We start from the raw sequence: 19,764 nt of genomic DNA on the forward strand, positions 1-19,764 counted from the left end.
GCCAGAGACTACCCAGCCCTGAGAAAGACAATACACTGGTGCTGTCTGGTAGCCACTGAGGTGGAAAGGAAGCTGCAGCAGAGGGGCACAGACACCACGGGGCCCCATGGCTGAGAAGGCCTCAGAGAAGAGAGGACTGTGGAACAGGGCTGCTCCCCAGGATGCCTCTGTGAGTGATGGGCAGTCACCTCAGTCATGGGGGGCGGGAGCAAATGGGACCTTTCTTTCCTCCCTCAGGAACTTTGTTTTAACTCCACCAGCACCACAAGGAGAGGGAGAACATGGCAGCAGGACTCTATTTCCTGGGCATCAAAGGGCTGAGGGGAAGGGATTTAGGGGATGGGGTGGGTAGGGGGCCTCTGAGGTCACTTCCTACATGAAGAAACACTCCTACAAGGAAATGATGTTCCTGTTTGTGACTTGGGCTGATGTAGCTTTTTCTGAATGAGACTCCAATGCAGAAATGTTTTCACACATACCAGGGACTCTGCAGTGTCTCCTTCATCTGTGTGTCTGTCAAGCTCAGAGTCCGCTGCTGTAAACTGCTGAGATAGGATGGCAGGTGACTTCTATGGGAACATGAGAATTTATGCACAAAACATGGCTACAACAGGCAAACATAAGACCCCAGAGAGAGCGAAGGGACAGAGGGCAGCCAGGGGGACAAGAGGTTGGGGCACAAGTTCTCCACCCTTATCTTACATGAGAAATGTTTACTTGAGAAATGGCCTTTGGCTAAAATCAGGGTGTGGGTTGGATTTGAAGCAGGATGCTAAATTGGAAGATGGAAATAGAGCAGAGCCCACCCTCTATCTCCACCTCACCCCAGACCAGCTTGCTGTCTTTGCCTGCCATGGAGAGGAGGGAAAGACGAGAAGGTCTAAGGATTCCACACCCAACAGGGAAGGCCACAGATCACCTAGTCTGGCCCTGAGTTGCTAGGATGTGACTTCTACCCAGCACGTTCCTAGTTCACTCTGCAGCCATGACAAACAGCCACTTTTGATGTGCAAACACAGCCGGTCCTTGCCAAGAAATGACTCCTAGGGCTGAGACTGCAGTGTTCATGGCCTGAATATGATATAAAGTCAGCGGTGGCTTTGGGGACGCTTTCTGCCGAAAAGGTCTAACAATTCGGCCACCACAGCATGGAATGCAAACATATGCCCAAATCCAACATCCAGGAATGCCTACTGTTTCCAGTTTCCTTTTCTCCAATCCTCTTACTCAAGGTTCCAAGTGACAATCTACCCCCAACATTTAAGGCATCTGGAACAACAGAATGAGGGCTACATATCTTATGTCTAGAGGTTTTAAAATTATCAATCAAGCTAAGCACTTGAAAACAGTTTCTGTCTTCTTGACATACCTTCCTCACATCCTGAAAGATCAGGTGTAAATTCAGAAATTCTAGGAAATTGTGGAGCAGCAGTTATAATGTGCGGGCATAGGGGTGCCAGCTCCCAGCCCAAGCTACAGCCTGTTCCCCCTTCTCTGCCCAACCCTAGCTCTACTCATGACTCACACACCCCTATGTGGTCATACCATCCTGCCTACCCACAGACAACTGGCCCTCTGGCCTGGGGTGCCTGGAGTGGCAAGTGTCCTTGGCCCACAGACTCCTCAGTCCCTGGGCAGAAGCAGAGCCCAAGAGGGCCCCAGTCCTCAGGGCAAAGATATGTGAGATCTGGTCTGACCATTTTAGTAAAGGCCCAGGCTCACCCTCTCAACCAGGAATAAACCCTGCATGTTTCTACCAGGCATGGAGTCCTCAGCGCCGTCACTACTCAAGGGCATGGATTCCTCAACTTAGAATAAGAAACTTGGGCTCTGTGCTCCCAGAGTTCCTTTCTAATCTATGCTTCTGACTCGGGAATTTGATCAGAAGTTAATACAAGGAGAAATTACAATGTAGCCCAGCAGGAGCCAAGCAGGTTACCTACAAATAAAACTGCTTTTGCTTTTTTTGGGTGTCACCTGTCAGAAATTCAAGTGATGTTCTGACAGTTATACTGATTAAGATGTCAGCTGAATAGATATTTAAGTACTTGAAAAATACAGAGGATTTGTCAAAACCTCAGGAAGAGTCTAATAAATCCTTCCTGGGGCCAAGGAAATATTTCAAAATGGAACAGAGGCTGCCCCCAACCCAGCAACAAATTCTTCCTCTGAAATTTTTCCTGCCTGTGCAGCTCCAGGAAGGTAGTCTCTAGATGGCTGGTGCAGAGCTGAACCTGCCTGGAATGCAGCACCTTTCTCAGCTGCCCTCAATCTCCCCCAAGAGAGATCTCCTTCTCCATCTTTGAGGTCACAGACCCTGGGCCCTCCTCCATCTCCACGGCCAGCTCCTGCCTTAGATGTACTGACAACTAAGAGGCAAGGTGGCAGAAGTATTCTGGAGTTCTACTTGCTCTCTCACTCTCACTTGGAAAACATATTTTAAAATGTTTCAGACACATCAGAATATAGAATAATGAACCCTCACGTACGCACCACTAATTACCAAGAGCTCTGAGGCTCACTCTCTTCGCCTTTCTCTGTAACCTTCTCTCCTGCATTCTTCTCTGTTCCCCAGAGATGGCCCTTCTGCTAAATGAGGCATTCATCTTTCCCATTTTTTTTCCTGTATAAATTAGGATCTTTATGGTAATAGTTCTAACATCAGACAAGATAAGTAGCTATGGTCTGTTGTTTCCATACTGCCGTCGAACTCTAGGGACTACTTACTCAGAGGCTGCTGCCATAGACTATCGCCTATACTGATTTCCCTCCTTTCTCTTGGGGCTGGAACATCCTTTCAGAGGACCTCTGACCTCCACTACTACAGCGAAGTCTGACAGAGACTTTTGGATGTTATTTTCACATAAGTCATAAGTCAGTTTATTTTCACACAAAGCACAGGTAGGCATTGTGTAAACAGTGTAAATATACCCTGAATGGGTACCCTGAATGGATGCTTGAGGTCAGCTTGCCTCTATACCTAGCCTGTCATGCTCCATCCTAACCACCTGTCCCATTCATTAAAACCTAAGCTTCTTTGCATGGTGACAGATGGTGACTAGATATAGTGTAGTGACCATTTTGCAGTGTACACAAATTTGGAATTGTTGTGCTGTATACCTGAACTAATATAATGTTATATACCAATTTTACCTCAATTAAAAAGAAAAAAAGCTAAGCTTCTCAGAAACCATCTTTGTCACATCCAAACCCAAGACTGAAAAGAGTGATATGGGCTCCCAGTAAGTACTGGACGCTTGATTGAAGAACACGTCAGTATGAGAAGAGCAGCTCTTGGGAAAAAGATCGGAGTCAACTGGAACTTGTTAATAAATACGCTTTATCCTGCACTAAAAAAAAGAAAGAAAAATGTTATGCATTTAAAAATAGAAAAATAGGGGCACCTGGGTGGCTCAGTGGGTTAAAGCCTCTGCTTTTGGCTCAGGTCATTATCTCAAGGTCTTGGGATCAAGCCCCGTATCGGGCTCTCTGCTCAGCAGGAAGCCTGCTTCCCTCTCTCTCTCTTCCTGCCTCTCTGCCTTCTTGTGATCTCTGTCAAATAAATAAATAAAATCTTTAAAAATAAAAAAATAAATAAAAATAGAAAAATAGAAACCTTTTGGGACGGCTGGGTGGTTCGGTTGGCTTGGATCATATTCCCAGGGTCCTGGGATTGAGTCCCGCATCAGGCTCCTTGCTCCGCGGGAAGCCTGCTTCTCCTTCTGCTTCTGCCTGCCATTCTGCCTGCCTGTGCTCTTTCTCTCTCACTCTAACAAATAAATAAATAAAATCTTTAAAAAAAAAATAGAAACTTTTCTAGACAGGTTGTTCTTTTGGGGGACCTCAATGATTTAAATGATTGAACTGATAAAATAGAAGGAATTCAGATCTGCTGATGGCTAATACCAAAGATATCAGCTGATACCATGAAACACTGATTTAACTGATATACAAATATAGGATCACTCCAACAACAGCAAGATGATGATGATGACCATGACAATGACAGGGACTTCTTCTGAAACCTCCCAATAGCATTCTGAATGGCTGTATTGTGCTAAACTCATCATTAGAATAAAATGCAACTTTTCCAAGGATGGTGTCTTCCAAATATTGAGCATTAGCTTTTTGATATCTATTTCCTCTCACATGTCGGTACATGGGATTCTGTTTGGCATTAGGAGATAATAAGCCAGACGCAGGAAAAAAAAATTTTAGGCCAGCCCCCAGCTCAGGTGCCCCCAGAGCACAGAAGCTCACAAAGCTCTCTCCAGTCCAGAGTCTGAGTCTTGTCCATCATAGGCTGCCTGGGTCCAGGCTCCACCAATCTTGAGACTGAGTTTTCTAGAGCCAGGAGCTGTGCTGGAGAGAAGTCCCAAAACACCCTCTGCAGGGAAGGACAAATTCGCCCTCATGGATGCTCCTATTTTCTCATAGCCCTTGGGATCCACCTGCCCAAATGCATGTTTTCCAGTTCTCAATCTCAACCACACTAGTTGCTGCTCTCACCTCCTGGGTCTCCTCCGTTTTCTCTTAAGTGCTCAGCAGCTTTTGAAGGAACCCCTCACCTGTCATGTCTTCCAGCAGGGCCTCCAGGACAGCTTGTTCTCCTCCGAAAGTGACAACAGCCTATACTTCACCTACAGTGGCCAGTCCAACACCTTGGAGGTCCAAGATCTCAGCTACCAGGTAGAAGCACACCTGAGGAGAAGTGGGAGGAGTGGGCAGGGAAAGCCAAATGATCCTCAAAGTGAGAACTGAAGGGTGAGCCCATGCCGGCCATGTTAATGCCTCATATGTTGAGTGAATGTACAGGTACGCCCTCAACTACACATAACATAGCTGGAGGTTGATAGGCTAAGAGAACGAGACCTTTGTTAAAACATGAATTATGTGAGGAGCGCCTAGGTGGCTCAGTGGGTTGAAGCCTCTGCCTTTGGCTCAGGTCATGATCTCAGCGTCCTGGGATCGAGCCCCACATCGGGCTCTCTGCTCAGCGGGGAGACTGCTTCCCCCTCTCTCTCTGCCTGCCTCTTTGCCTATGTGATCTCTGTCTGTCAAATAAATAAATAAAATCTTTTAAAAAAACACATAAATTATGTGAACTGTGGGGGAGAAAAAAACTTCAAACTTTTTTTAACTTCAGATTTTGGAATAATTTTAGACTTTACAAAAATAGTAAAGAAGGACCCCTGGGTGGCTCAGTGGGCTAAGCCTCTGCTTTCAGCTCAGGTCATGATCTCAGGGTCCTGGGATTGAGCCCCGCATCGGGCTTTCTTCTCAGCGGGGAGCCTGCTTCCCCCCTCTCTCTGCCTGCCTCTCTGACTACTTGTGATCTGCCTGTCAAATAAATAAATAAAATCTTTAAAAAATGGTAAAGAGTTTCCATATACCCTTTGCCCAACTTCCCCTAATATGTTAACATCTTGCATTACCCAGTGGAAAACAAACAAAACTAAGAAATTAACAATACCATGACACCATTCTACAGACTTCAGGTTTCACCACTTTACGTTTTATTATTATTTGTTTGCAAAATATACTGTCCCTTGAACTAATAAGACATCCAGAATGCAAGGACTGCTGGCCTTTCAGAGGCTTTCAGTGTACCTCTGGTCAGATTCAAGACTTCCATTTCCCAGACCCACCTGGGGGCAGACCCCAGTTGGTCCAAATGGAACATGCAGGGGGATGCAATACTGAACCTCAGAGGTCCAACCCAGGCTTCCTGTAAATATATGTTAGAACAAGCTAATGAGGCACACCATAACCTTTCTCTGCTCTGCCACTCATTAGCTGTGTGAACTTGAAAGAGATTTACACAATGCCTTGTACATGGTAAACCCTTAATAAGTCATTAATAAATTATTATCCTTAAGTGAAGACATCATTTTGCTTTATGTTGTATTTTCCTTTCTGTTCTGCTGTTGTACTTGCTTCCCATGTCTCAATTTCAGACTTGGAAATAGAAGCTTCAGGTTCTCAGCACAGGGTCTCGGCAGAGGCGCCAAACTCATGCTTGATAGAACCTGGGCATGGGCCCCTCAACCTGTTGTGTATCCTATATAGAGGTGAATAGAAGTTGCTGAAACCCTCTGACCACTCAGCTCTCTGAGGAACCTTCCAATGTTTCCCCACAGGTCGATATGGACTCCCAGGTGCCCTGGTTTAAGAAGCTGGCTCAGTTCAAGATGCCTTGGACATCTCACAAGGATTCTTGTGATCTGGGCATCCAAAACCTGAGCTTCAAAGTGAGAAGTGGGCAGATGCTGGCCATCATAGGGAGCTCAGGTACCACTAAGGGCAAATAGTGAGGCAATGGGTTTGGTCTCTCCTGGAAAGCAGACCAGTCCCTCAGAAAGATGGATGCTCCTCACAGAACCCTTGCTGATGAGTAGAGCAGCAGAGCAGAGTGGGTGAGAGCACAGGTTCTGGGTCAGACAAACCTGGATTCAAATCCCAGTTCCTCCATTTACTATCTCTCAGGCAGTTGCCATCATTATGAATCACAAATATGCCTCTTGAAGCGGTAGCCAGGGCCTGGTCCCTAGTTAACACCTATATTGAGACAAAGCAACAACCTTTCCAAGATCATCAGTCAGCTCCAGAATTCAATGTTCTTGTCAGGGGACTCCTCCACCACCAGGGACATTCACTCACTGTTGCCCTACGACCCGGTAGGCACAGCCCCTGCTGCAATTCCCACTTCTCAGAGAGGCTCTCTAAGTCTTAGTGTAGGCTTCAAACAATTGCAAAGATTCAGATTCTTGGAGTGCCTCAGAGTCACTTCCACAGGCTAAACTTAAACTTATACAATGCCAAAGGTGAATGGAGCCTTGGAGAACAAATTTACTCTCTCCAGTGTATTCTATCTTTCTTTCTCCTTACCAGTTTGGAAGCCTCTTTAAAGGAAGGTTTTTAAATTATCAGTATTTTTCAGTCATCAATATCTCTAGAGTATCCTCCTGTCTCCCCTCAACACATGCACACCTTCATTTGACAAATAGGCAGACTAAAGTCTAGAAAAGGTGAGTGATTCACCTAAGAACATATATTTCATGCAGAGTTGGAACTAGAACTTTGATCTTCTGATTCCCAGATCAGGGCATTTCTCTCTTACATGGTGTGAGAACATGTTATACCTTTTAATTAATCATTTCCAGAAGTAAAGATTACTGAACTTTTGAACATCTCCAAATTTTTAGTCTTCTGATAGGGAAATTCTATTTATTATCTAACCCAAGATCAAATAAGATAATGTGTGCCAATGCACTTTGTAACTTAAATAACACCCACAGGTCAAGTCCTGCCCACTTTTGGCCCTGCCTCTGTAATTCTGATCTGAACAAGAAAACAAGAGACACTTCATAGGCCAATTTTATTTTGGTAACTCCTGGTAGTTTTTATGTCCTATATGCTTTTTCCTTCATGAACTGAGAATCTGGGGAATATGTGGGCCCTGTGGAGGCACTTCCACTAAGCCTCAGAGTCATCACAATTAATACTCACTACACTTGCCCTGAGAGCTGTTAGCATCCCTTAGGAAAGTGAAGTTCAGAGAAACTGAGTAGTCTCCAGGACTTCTGACTCTAGGCTCAATGTTATTTAGCTTCAGGTTTATTTGACTGAAATTATTTAAGTGATTTCTTCTTAAGATTTATTTATTTGAGAGAGAGGGGAGGGGGGAGGAACCTCAAATAAACTCTCCACTGAGTGTGAAACCTGCTGCCAAGGGGCTCAATCTCAGGACCCTGAGAACATAACCTGAACCAAAAAATCAATAGTTGGTTGCTTAACCAACTGAGCCACCCAGATCCCCCTAAATGATTTCTTAGAAAGATTTATCAATTATACATCCTGTGGCTCTTACTCCGCTTAAGAAATTAAGAATGAGGGGCGCCTGGGTGGCTCAGTGGGTTAAGCTGCTGCCTTCGGCTCAGGTCATGATCTCAGAGTCCTGGGATCGGGTCCCACATCGGGCTCTCTGCTCAGCAGGGAGCCTGCTTCCTCCTCTCTCTCTGCCTGCCTCTCTGCCTAACTTGTGATCTCTCTCTCTGTCAAATAAATAAATAAATAAATCTTTAAAAAAAAAAAAAAAAAAAAAAAAAAAAAAAAAAAAAAGAAATTAAGAATGAAACAAAGAATGGATGAATGCTCAGCATAATTTATAATAAATAAAAACGTTGCTCCAGATACTTTGGCTGCTTCTGCAGAATCAGTAGTAGTAACAAATGTGTTTTCCAATGAATTAATGTATTTAATTGGAGACTCCTGCTATTTTATAAGGCCCTTGAATGCCTTTGGTGTTGTCTTCTGGTCTGCAGGTCTGCCCAGTTTCACTAGGCAATCTCCACTGGAAAGGCCACTCATACCTCTCATAAAATGTTTATGAAATGTGGTCTTTGAACTCCTGATTGGGAATCTCATTTTACCTATGAATGTTGACAAAGTCCCCAGCTATCTCTGATCCTGCATCTAATATCTGAGGCTGGATAGGGAGCAGGACCAGAGCACTCCACTCTGGTTTCTCTGAATATTTTACTCTACTTATGTTCTCAGGGACCTTGAATGAGGTGTAACTTGGAGGTGGCATGCAAGTCCCTTTCTACTGTGAGAACCTCTGATCAGTAAGCATAAGGATTAGTGGGGAGGCTTCTTGAGTTTTGTTTTTTTGCACTGGAGGCATGGGGCTTCTTGCAAGAAGCATGTGTGTATGGCAAGGAGATGTGGTTACATTTGTGTATTGGCTCTTCCCTGTTTGAAAACAAGTTGCAAAATTTGCTGAGGGGCACCTGGGTGGCTCAGTAGGTTGAGTGTCTGATTTTGGCTTGGGTCATGGTCCCAGGGTCCTGGGATGGAGCCCCATGTTGGGGTCCCTGCTCAGCTTGTGCTCTCTCTCTCAAAAAAATAAAAACTTTTTTTTTAATTGCTCTCTGAAAGAAACTGATAGTAAAGAAACCAAACCCTCATATGGGGGGAATGGGGCAGAGCGTCATCCCTAGCTGTCTGCAGTGTTCTCACAGCTACAGCCCAACTGGCATTCACAGCTTAAATGGCTGTCAAAGAGTCTCATCAAACGCTTCTGGAAACCTGATCCAATCAGACACTTCCCCAAATCAATAGCAATCACTGTCACTCAGAGGGGGATGGTGTTAACTTAGGGCAACAGATCACTTTTTCTAGAGAGTAAAAAGTACCACAGATTAAAACAGGAGAAAGACAAATATAGAGAAATACACGTGTATACTGTGGCTTAGTTTTAGAATCATGTCCTCATCTATTATTCCTCTATTTTTTCCTCCTTATTTCTGAAAGTAAGTTCCAGTTTTGCATTTTTAAAAAACACCCTATTTGTGAGGTCAAGACCCATGCTGGGTTCCTCTCTCAGCTGAGAGTCTGCTTGAGATTCCCTCCCTCTCCCCCTGCCCTCCCGCCCACTCGTTCTCTCCCTCTAAAATAAACAAATATTTTTTTAAAACACCCTATTAATTCTCCAAAATTAGTCTTTCCCACAAAGCCAGCTTCTGAGCCAAAGGTTGCTGGCACTTTTACCACCCAAAAATGGCTAAGCTTCATGGGGCAATTAACACTAGTACTACTTGATAAAGAAATGGGCTTATTAGAGGTGGAAAGAGGCATCTACTTCAAATGCAGCCAGGGCCAGGCCTCCAGCCCTCTCCTGCCATGCAGCCCCTGGCTAAATGGCTTGAACCCCCAGCGTCCATGTGCCTCCAACGCCTCAACGGTATCAAATTGGCTGCAGGTGAGAGGCCTGGAGTTCCAGGTGTTGGGACTGCCCCATTCGGGTCCGAAAGCTGTGCCACTTTCCCTGGGGGCTGGTCACTGCTGCAAGGACAGAGCAGTCCAGGGTGGCTGGAGAGTGTGTGGGCTGCCGTGGCTTCCAGGTTGGCCCCCACAGCTCTGCTCTCAGAATGTCTATGGTGGCTTCACAGGCTGTGGGAGCGCCTCTTTGCTGGACGTGATCACCGGGAGGGACTACAGCGGCAAAATTAAGTCAGGCCAAATCTGGATCAATGGGCAGCCCAGCACATCTCAGCTGGTGAGGAAGCATGTGGCCCACGTGCGCCAGCACGACCAGCTGCTCCCTAACCTAACCGTCCGTGAGACCCTGGCTTTTGTTGCCCAGCTACGCCTGCCCAGAACCTTCTCTCAGGCTCAGCGCGACGAAAGGGTAACTACCTGATCCTGGTGACCCCAAGTAATCATGACATCCTTCCCCTCTCCCACTCTCCCTCCCTGCCTCAGGGCCCAGCTCCAGGTCGACTTCGAGCCTCCCAGCTCACCATCCTTCCAACCGTTCGCTCAGCCTGGCCCTCAGGCTACCTTTAAACCCCCACAACCCTCTGTAAGCCGCCCGGGCCCTGGCCAGTTCCCTCCATGGCACAGGGAAGAATGTGTGAGGCGTCTCTATCTACCTGTTCTCCTGTCCTCCGGGTGGGCAGGGAGCCCAGCTGTCCTGTCCCCAGGGCGCGGCCACATTTCCAACATGGCGCCACGGCCTGCACGTGGGATCCTCTCAGGACAAGCGGAAAGAATGCGGGAACAAACACAGCGTGGGCCAGTGAAGGCTGGCGCACAAACCCATTTAGAAGGGCAGGCGCTTTGCGCTGGGGGACAACACCCACGTGGCCCCGAGCCAGGCGCACCGCGGGGCGTCTAAAAGCCAGCCATTCGGGGCGCCTGGGTGGCTCAGGTGGTTAAGCCGCTGCCTTCAGCTCAGGTCATGATCTCAGGGTCTTGGGATCGAGTCCCACATCGGGCTCTCTGCTCAGCAGGGGGTCTGCTTCCCTTCCTCTCTCTGTGATCTCTTCCCTTCCTCTCTCCTACTGTGATCTCTCTCCGTCAAATAAATAAAATCTTTAAAAAAAATAAAATAAAATAAAAATAGAAGCCAGCCATTCTCCGCAGGTGGACGACGTGATCGCCGAGCTGCGCCTGCGCCAGTGCGCCAACACGCGTGTGGGCAACGCGTACGTGAGGGGCGTGTCGGGCGGCGAGCGGCGCAGAGTCAGCATCGGGGTGCAGCTGCTGTGGAATCCAGGTGAGCGCGCGAGGTGGGGCCGCGGCGCCCCCCGGGCTCGGGCCCGGCCAGCGGGAGTTCCACTGGCTCACGAGGCCCCTCTCTCCGCTGGAAAGGAATCCTCATCCTGGATGAGCCCACCTCCGGGCTCGACAGCTTCACGGCCCACAACCTGGTGAAAACCCTGTCCCGGCTGGCCAAAGGCAACCGGTTGGTGCTCATCTCCCTCCACCAGCCTCGGTCGGACATCTTCAGGCTGTTTGATTTGGTCCTCCTGATGACGTCCGGCAGCACCATCTACTTCGGGGCAGCCCAGCACATGGTGCAGTACTTCACAGCCATCGGCCACCCCTGTCCTCGCTACAGCAACCCTGCCGACTTCTACGGTGAGTTGCCGGGCAGCGCCTCCGCCCACCGAACCCCGCCAGGGTCTGGTGGAGAGATTCCGGGAGGGAAGCTCAGAGGCTTCAGGGGAGCAGGGCCTAGGAGGGGAGCGGGCACAGCGGCTATAGAACGTGTGTCCCTTTGCCAAGTATCAAATGCTAGAAACAAAAGGCCCAAATAAAGCAGATTTCTCCGCGGGTGCCTGGGTGGCTCAGTGGGTTAAGCCGCTGCCTTCGGCTCAGGTCATGACCTCAGGGTCCTGGGATCGAATCCCGCATCGGGCTCTCTGCTCAGCGGGGAGCCTGCTTCTTCCTCTCTCTCTCTGCCTGCCTCTCTGCTACTTGTGATCTCTGTCTGTCAAATAAAAATAAATAAAATCTTTAAAAAAAAAAAAAAAAAGCAGATTTCTCCTGCGCACAATGGATAAGAAGCCTAGGAGAATTCCAGTGGCTGGAGGAGATAGAATCCAGGAAGGTTTGGACCAGTTTCTAGAATTGTGGTCTTTATTCAGACTCTGTAGGGAAACTTAGGGTTCCCAAGGTCAGGAGGCCACCAGGAAATCTTAAAGCCGTGCCCTGGTGCCCTCACAGAGGCAGAGAGCCTGAAGGCACTGGGTGGGAGAGAGGGGCCCAGGGAACAGGAGCTCAAAGCCATTTGGAGGTCCTGGTCAGTGAATCTCTGGGTAGGAAAATTGTTGGGTCAACCCAGAGAGGCCTTTCTGCTTGGGGTTCTGAGCTCTCAGCATAGGGTAAGCCAATTCCTTCATTCCTGGGGAGGCAGTTGTCTTTATAGGTGCCTGACCTGAAAGCAGATGCGTGGATCCTGAATGCTGAGGAGTGTCATGGCTGCTGGCCAGGCCACACAGCTTCACCAGCACCGGGGGAGACGGGAGCTGTGGCTTGTCTAATTTGTCACCTGGAGCTCCTGGCTTCCTCCCAAGATACTCCAGTGTGGCAAGGGCGTCACCAATAACCATGACAACAGGGACCATGTCCTTAAGGGTAGACACTGGTCCCAAAGGCACCAAGCTCCAGAGGGTTTCCCTTGGACTCTCACAGCCCTGCCAGGGTCATCTCCGTCCTTACAAATGAGAAGATCAACGCCTGAAAAGTTAAACCCCTTGCAGAGAACTTGTAAGGCGCAAAATTGGGACTCATAGCCAGTGTATCTGGCCTCCCATCCTAACTCCTGGCCCTTGGCCCACATCCTCCTCCCAGCATCCAACATCCACCCCCCCCCCCACCCAGGAGGACAGGCCACTCTCTCCAGCCTGCAGCCCTTGTGCACTCACACTGTGTGAACTCACAGGGCACCTGTCATCCTGGCCAAAGGGAGCAATGTCCAGTAACCCCAGAGAGGGGTTACTAGAAGCCAAATGTCCACAACAGACCTGAAAAAAACCTTTTTCTTTATACTGTTATCATTTGGGGAGGGGGGGCTCTTGCCTACCACCTACCAATCTGGGGTACAGGGCCTAGTAGTACCCAAAGAGTCTGGTGTTCTGAGCTACAGGCCTACACACTAAGGAGAATATTGCATTTTACAAGACTCCTCCTAGACATTATCCTGCCCTAGGACATGTCATGAAAATGGCAGGAAGGAAGAGACAGAGGTTAAGAGGGGGAATAGTGGGAGGTGACCCACACTCTGGCCTGGAGTAAAACTGGGCTCAGGAGGGCCCTGGTTATGTTTGGGTGGTGTGCCTTTCTGACATACAGGAGCCCCATGAGAGTAGAGCTGTGGCTGGGGTTCCCAGATGCTCCCCAGAAATAGTACAGAGGTGGGTGTTGAGCAGCCTTCAGAGCAGCAACAGCTCTACTTAGAATTGTCCAGACTTGGACACCCTCTGGCCAAAACACTCTTCCCTTTTAGACAGCTTGCTGATGGAGCCAAATTACTAATTTACAGTGAGAACTAGAACTTCCTGGTTCCCAGAGTGCCCAACTGTCTCATGGCCAGCCCACCTTCTCCCCATGGGCAGGAACACCGGGGAGGCTGAGTCCTCATCTCAAGTTTCTTAAATGGCTGGAGTTGGAGCCAGGACATAATTGTGCCATGACCTTTGGCTCCAAAGGTCCAGTGCTTTCCGTTCTTTTCTAGGGATGTCTCCATAATGAGCCTGGGTGTTGGGATGGGGGCCAGGGCCCACAGGGCCTCTGGTGTTACCTTTCCCCTGCAACAGGCTTTCCCCTGAATTGGATGTGGCCAGGCCCAGCAGGGTGGGAGGCCAGCCCTGGGTGCCTCTCTGCCTCTCTCTGCTCTGCTTATCACTTCATGGTCCACTCTCAGAGAGTGGAGAGCATGTCCTGGAGCCCCCAAAGGCTGACCAGCATTGTGAACTGGCCTTGCGTCAAGCTCCTCACCTGTGAACAGGTACAGAGACCCAGCCACCCATGGCCCCGCATCCTCTCCTTACAGTGGACTTGACTAGCATCGACAGGCAAAGCAGAGAGCAGGAAGTGGCCACCAGAGAGAAGGCTCAGTCCCTTGCGGCCTTGTTTCGAGAAAAAGTTCGTGGCTTTGATGACTTTCTGTGGAGAGCCGAGGCAAGGGAGCTGGGTGAGGGCACTTGCCCAGAGAGGTAAGGAAAGCCAGGGTGGCTCTGGGTGGAGCTATATAAGCTATATAAAGTGGCTCCTTATAGAAGGCAGTCACGCCCTCACCCCATGTCACACCCTTCTTCTTGACAGCCGGGCCCTCCCCCAGGACACCGACCAGCCCCCAACTCCCATTGAGCTGCCTGGCTCTATGCAGCAGTTCACCGTGCTGATCCGGTAATTATCTGCCATTTCACTCCACTACCACCAACCCTGTCCCACAAGCCCTTTCTATCTAAAGTGAATTTGGAGGAAAAAGCAACAGGTAGCATCATTTTTAAAAACCACTGTCACCAAGACCACCACTAATGCTCTTTGCAACTTTTATTCTTTAAGCAAAATTAAAATGTCCTTACTGGAGGGCAGTAAGATGATTGGAAAAATTTCATAGGATTGTGGTGAAAAATTCAGACAATACAGGAGAAACTCAAGTGGAAAGGAAAGGTTACTGTCACATCAGCCCTCAGAAAAAACTAGACCCACATGTTTGGTGTGTTTCTTTCCAGATACTCCTGTGCATGCAGCATTTTAATACGTAAATGTGATCATAGTTTGCATACTGTTCTGTAACCATTTTTTTTGTTTTTGGCCTCATATTGAATAGGTGTCTACCTTTCATCTGACTAGGTCTTCTTCAGCATTCCAATATTCGCATTCCATGATTCACTTCCCCGCTAAGAACATAGTCATGTTCCTTTTTTTTTTTTTTTTTTAGGCTTTTGCTATGACAAGTAATGCTGTGACAACAATCCTTGTACATATCTCTTTACACACCTGATTGGTTATTTCCTTAAGATAATGTCTTTAAGTAAAATTGCACAGTTGATACGTTGATAGTAAGTTGATAGTTGATAAAGTAAATTATTGTGTACCTAGTGTGAGACAGATGCTTTCACCAATGATCTCATTTGAGTCTCACAGTCCTTGTGAGGGGGTAGTGCTATTCCCATTCTACAGATGAGAAAAGAGAGACTTACAGAGATTAAATGACATTGCCAGTGTGACAGGGCTGGTATATATTGTTCCCTTGGCACCTCTTTTGTCTTCTAAGTCGTCAGATTTTCAACGACTTCCGAGACCTGCCAACTCTCCTCATCCATGGAGCAGAGGCCTGCCTGATGTCCCTGGTCATTGGGTTCCTCTATTATGGCCACGGGGCCATCAAGCTCTCCTTCATGGACACAGCTGCCCTCTTGTTCATGATTGGAGCTCTCATCCCTTTCAACGTGGTCCTGGATGTCATTGCCAAATGTGAGTGTTGCTTGCTCTCTTGTGACCCACACCTGAAAGAGCCAGAAGACACGGTGTTGTTCATTCCTCTGAGCTGGCCTATATTCCTCCACACTCCTGGGGAGAATGGGTTTGCTGAACAGTTTCACCATGATTGCAAAACAAAAGGTGATGATTGTTTTTAATGTTCACACATTAATATTAGTATGCAAATGAAAGCAGATTATCCAGGAGTCTTAGGCATTCCTATTATAGCAGGAATTACACTTGACAGCAATGCACAAATCACAGAATTACAAACATCTAAATTAGGATGGTTTAACTCTGCCTGCTTTTTAAAAATAGAAGACATTTAGTCAATGTGACTATTTATAATTATACTAAGAGAGATTAAAAAACAGAAACACTGAAAATTAATGTCACTTTCATTCTCCTTTTCTACCCCTTTTTAGGTCACTCAGAGAGGGCAATGCTTTACTATGAACTAGAAGATGGTCTCTACACTCCTGGTCCCTATTTCTTTACTAAGGTGACTGGTCAGGGCTGAGAGCAAGTGACCAGGTTGGGGGCGGGGTCTGAGAAAGCTACATTGCATTGTACAAAAACTCCAGAGAAGTATTTTGCTGAACTAGAGGGCTGTGCCTCATCTGGGGTTAAAGATGTCACATTTGCTAGGGGACTTTCAGAGGCATGTTGTTTTTAAAACATTTACCAGAAGACCGGTACTGTGGGACTAGGAATGACACTTTTCTGGTCAGCAGAAACCTTAGGGAAAAAAAGGGTGGGGGGTGGGGGAGGAAGGAAGGAGAAAAAGAGAGAAAGAAAGAGAAAAAGAAAGAAACTACCAGCATACTTCACCTCTCTGATTTCACAACATCTCCAGGAAGCAGACTGGCTGTTACTATACTTATTTCCAGGAAGTGGAGGCTCAGAGAAGTTATGCAGTCTCAAAGCCCCATAGCTGTTAGGTCTGGGCAGGCAGGGTGGGGACTTGAAACAGAACAGATGCCTGACTGCCATTTGTCACCAGGCCACATGGCCTCCCTGGGGGAAACTGCTCTGAAGTGTCCCAGATGGCAAACATGGCATCTGCGGAGGGAAACCAGCAGGGAATTCACATTTCAGGGTCCCACACCCGCACCCACAGGCCCTCCTGCTACCGCCTGATGGTCAGCGGGAGGGGAGGTTGGCATCATTGAGGGTTATTATCTTTAAACGTTTAAAAACAATGACAGTGAAGGCACCAGCTGCACACCCTCGCAAGGGCTACTCTTTGCAGATTCTAGGGGAGCTTCCGGAGCATTGCATCTACATCATCATTTATGCGATACCCACCTACTGGCTGGCCAACCTGCACCCGAGCCTCGAGCCCTTTCTGCTACACTCCCTGCTTGTGTGGCTGGTGGTCTTCTGCTGTAGGATCATGGCGCTGGGTGCCGCCGCCCTGCTCCCCACATTCCATACATCCTCCTTCTTTGGCAACGCTCTCTACAACTCCTTCTACCTCACTGGGGGCTTCATGATAAGCTTGGACAATCTGTGGACAGGTAAGACCTGCTCCCCTCCCTTGCTCAAGCTTTTTGAGGCCTTCTAGGTCTGGATGAAGCCTGCTTTCACCTGGGGATGAGAACTCACCATTTAGAGCCAAGTGGAGCCTGGTTTTTCTGGGAGCCAACTGTCCTGCTTGTCAAAGAATGACTCCATGAGAGGGTACAGATGGCACCTTCTATCCCCCAGCTGATACCTGGAGGTCACCCTTGATTCTCTCTCACTCTCCACATTCTCTAGTGAGTCAGATCAGTTCTGCCTCTCACATCTTTCTGAAATGTCCACTTGCCTGATCCCCCAGGCTGGCCTTATTGTTGGGTCTCAGACCACCACAGTGGTCCCTGTGGCCCTGGTCCTTCTGTGTCCCTCTTGACCCTCTCCCACGCAGAGGACACTTTGTAAGGTTCAAATCCATGTCACTGCTCTTCTCAGGCCCTCTGGGGGGCTAGCTCCCTGTTGCCCCCACCTTGCTCTTCTGAAGTCCCCAGCACACTTCATGCACTCACATCTGAGCATGTGTGGCTCTTCTCTGTAGGGCACTGTCTGCCCCTGCCCACATCTCCATGGCTGCTCTCTTCTCCAGACCAGCCAGGCTGGGCTTGTTCCTTCCTCTCGCTCCTGGCTCAGTACATCATGGCATCAGGGCATGGACTCAAGATTCTCAGCTCTGCCTTCATGAAGCTGAGCCCATGCTGGGACACCTCATAAATGACTCTTTGAAATTGTTACTTATCCAACATGTGGGGATGCACCCTCAGCTACGTGGCCCCCTCCACCCCACCCCATGTCCCAAGCTGTCACTCTGGCCCTTTCGGCCTCTCCCCGCCCTCCTTCCAACTCAGAGACCTTGCTTTCCTTGGGGCAGAGCCTCCAGAGCCCCGTGTTCATGAGTCCTTCCCAGGGAGCACGTGGCCAGCCTGTGTGAGTAACATAGCTCTCACTGTCTTCAGTGCCTGCTTGGATTTCCAAAGTCTCCTTTCTCCGCTGGTGTTTTGAAGGCCTGATGCAGATTCAGTTCAAAGGGCACACTTACCACTTGGGGGTCGGCAACTTTACCATCCCTATCCCAGGAGACCTAGTAAGTAGCTAAGGCCTTTGAAAAATAGATAACACCTGTCGGAATGTTTTCTCAGGTTGCTCACTGATGTCTGTGTCCCCAGATCCTCAGTTCCATGGGCCTGAACTCACACCCGCTCTACGCCATCTACCTCATCCTCATTGGCATTGGTGGTGCCTTCATGATCCTGTACTACGTGGCCCTAAGGTTCATCAAACAGAAATCAGATCAAGACTGGTGATTCATGTCCAGGCTTCTGCCTCTTGGTGGGGACTAGAGAAGACCCTTCAACTGCACTCCTTGCCTTCCTCCCAAGGAGCCCCATGGGGCACCAGGAGGACCACACAGCAAGCTCAGCTACACTGGCCCTCAGCATTGCAGTGGCACAGGTCGGCCACAGGATGGCAGTAGAATAAAGACAGTAGAAAGGGATTGCAGATCAATGGCCAGAGTTTGCAGTGCCTGGGAAAGTGAAAACTGAACCTGGGGACACCTACAGTGTTGCTAATTTATTTCCTTTTCATATATATTTATATAGGCGACTCAGTGCAGGATGGGAGCAAGTTAGGTATGAATGGAATAGGCTATGCAAGAACTGGATCCAGAGGAAACAATATTGCCTAGCGAAATGTTTGACCTCATCTTCTGGGACCCCCGAACTCTGTGTTAAGTCACTCTCAGTACAGAAAATGACCTGAGACATCCTTTCTTTTGGTGTGTCATGGGTTCCAAAAGCCAAACAGAACAATTAAAAATTTATTGAACATCTACTGTATACCAGGTATAGCTCAAAATGCTTTATTTATGTGGATCAGAGTATACAATTCTCAACCCTTTGAGGTGGGTGGTATCCCATTTCATAGACAAGGAAACAGGTAAAAACTCAGTTTGCTAATAAGTAAGGTTACATTGGTACCATGTGGTGGAATCACATGTGGGGGTCAGAAAGCTTTGGAAGCCCTAGGAGTTGGAGGGCAAAAGGTAAGTGCTGAACCAGTGCACGGCTTGGAATTCTAGGAAGCCTCCAGAAGATGAAGATTGTTGTTGAGGCTGTGCCAGCTCAGCCAGGCCTCCTAGACTTGCATCCCACTGGCCCTGACTGGGCCTTGAACCTTTCACAGTGGCCAGGGTATGGGTTAGATCACACCCAATATTGTGCTTCATTGCGTGAGCACTGAAGACCATCTGACCCAAAACTGGTACGCAGAGGGGAGCCAGTTGCTCCCAGAGGGAACCCCAGAGTCTGGGGCCAAAAAGGGAGGAAGTTGTGTATTTGGGGGGCAAACAGTAAATGATCACCCCAGGTTCCCTAAACTCTTAACTGTTACTGTCCCAGACAGGCAGCGTGGGCCTTACCTGGAAGCTGGTTAGACAGGCAGAATCTCACACTCCACCCAGACCAGCTGAATCTGAGTCTGCATTTTTAAAAGATCTGCAGATGATCTGTGTACCTGAGTTTGAGAAGTAGCACTTCAGCACACTGCCCTTTTACAGTGCACCAGCAAACTCAGGGTACTTACACTGTGACCTTACACCATGGTGTATTACAACACTGTTACATTGCCACCATCCAAGGGGCAGGCCCAGTTCAAGATGCACTGATTGTTCTGGCGAGGTCCTTCACAGCAAAAGGAGCAAGCAGATCAGGTTGGCAGTTATCTTTGGTCTCCTTCAGTTTAGAACAGTCCTCAGCTTTCCTTTACTTTTGTGACCTTGACACTTGAAGAGTTTGCAGGATAGCTCTCAACTTGAGTTTAGTGTGTATATATATATTTTTAAGATTTTATTTATTTATTTGACACAGAGAGAGAGACTTCACAAGTAGGCAGGGAGGCAGGCAGAGGGAGAGGGGAAAGCAGGCTTCCCACCAAGCAGAGAGCCCGACGCAGGGCTGGATCCCAGGGTCT

The 19,764-nt window shown here is 48.2% G+C and overlaps 1 protein-coding gene across 1 annotated transcript; it reads left to right on the forward strand.

Moving 5' to 3' along the window:
- The first annotated feature begins 3 nt into the window (after positions 1 to 3).
- Positions 4 to 18,616, forward strand: ABCG8 (ATP binding cassette subfamily G member 8). Its single transcript, XM_059406218.1, has 13 exons — positions 4 to 169; positions 4,588 to 4,689; positions 6,141 to 6,291; positions 9,954 to 10,192; positions 10,930 to 11,062; positions 11,158 to 11,427; positions 13,844 to 14,006; positions 14,116 to 14,199; positions 15,074 to 15,273; positions 15,705 to 15,781; positions 16,532 to 16,799; positions 17,751 to 17,878; positions 17,961 to 18,616. The coding sequence occupies exons 1-13, from the start codon at positions 107 to 109 to the stop codon at positions 18,096 to 18,098; spliced, it is 2,016 nt and encodes a 671-aa protein (XP_059262201.1). The 5' UTR covers positions 4 to 106; the 3' UTR covers positions 18,099 to 18,616.
- Positions 18,617 to 19,764: the final 1,148 nt, after the last annotated feature.

This window comes from Mustela nigripes, chromosome 7 (genome assembly GCF_022355385.1).
Source record: "Mustela nigripes isolate SB6536 chromosome 7, MUSNIG.SB6536, whole genome shotgun sequence".
Classification (NCBI taxonomy): Eukaryota; Metazoa; Chordata; class Mammalia; order Carnivora; family Mustelidae; genus Mustela; species Mustela nigripes.

Excerpts from the sequence above, each read along its gene's own strand:
- ABCG8 (XM_059406218.1), top strand. The coding sequence starts at position 107 with ATGGCTGAGAAGGCCTCAGAGAAGAGAGGACTGTGGAACAGGGCTGCT. Across the intron at positions 170-4,587 it reads CTGCTCCCCAGGATGCCTCT|GGCCTCCAGGACAGCTTGTT; the intron begins GTGAGTGATGGG and ends GTCTTCCAGCAG. Across the intron at positions 17,879-17,960 it reads TCCCTATCCCAGGAGACCTA|ATCCTCAGTTCCATGGGCCT; the intron begins GTAAGTAGCTAA and ends CTGTGTCCCCAG.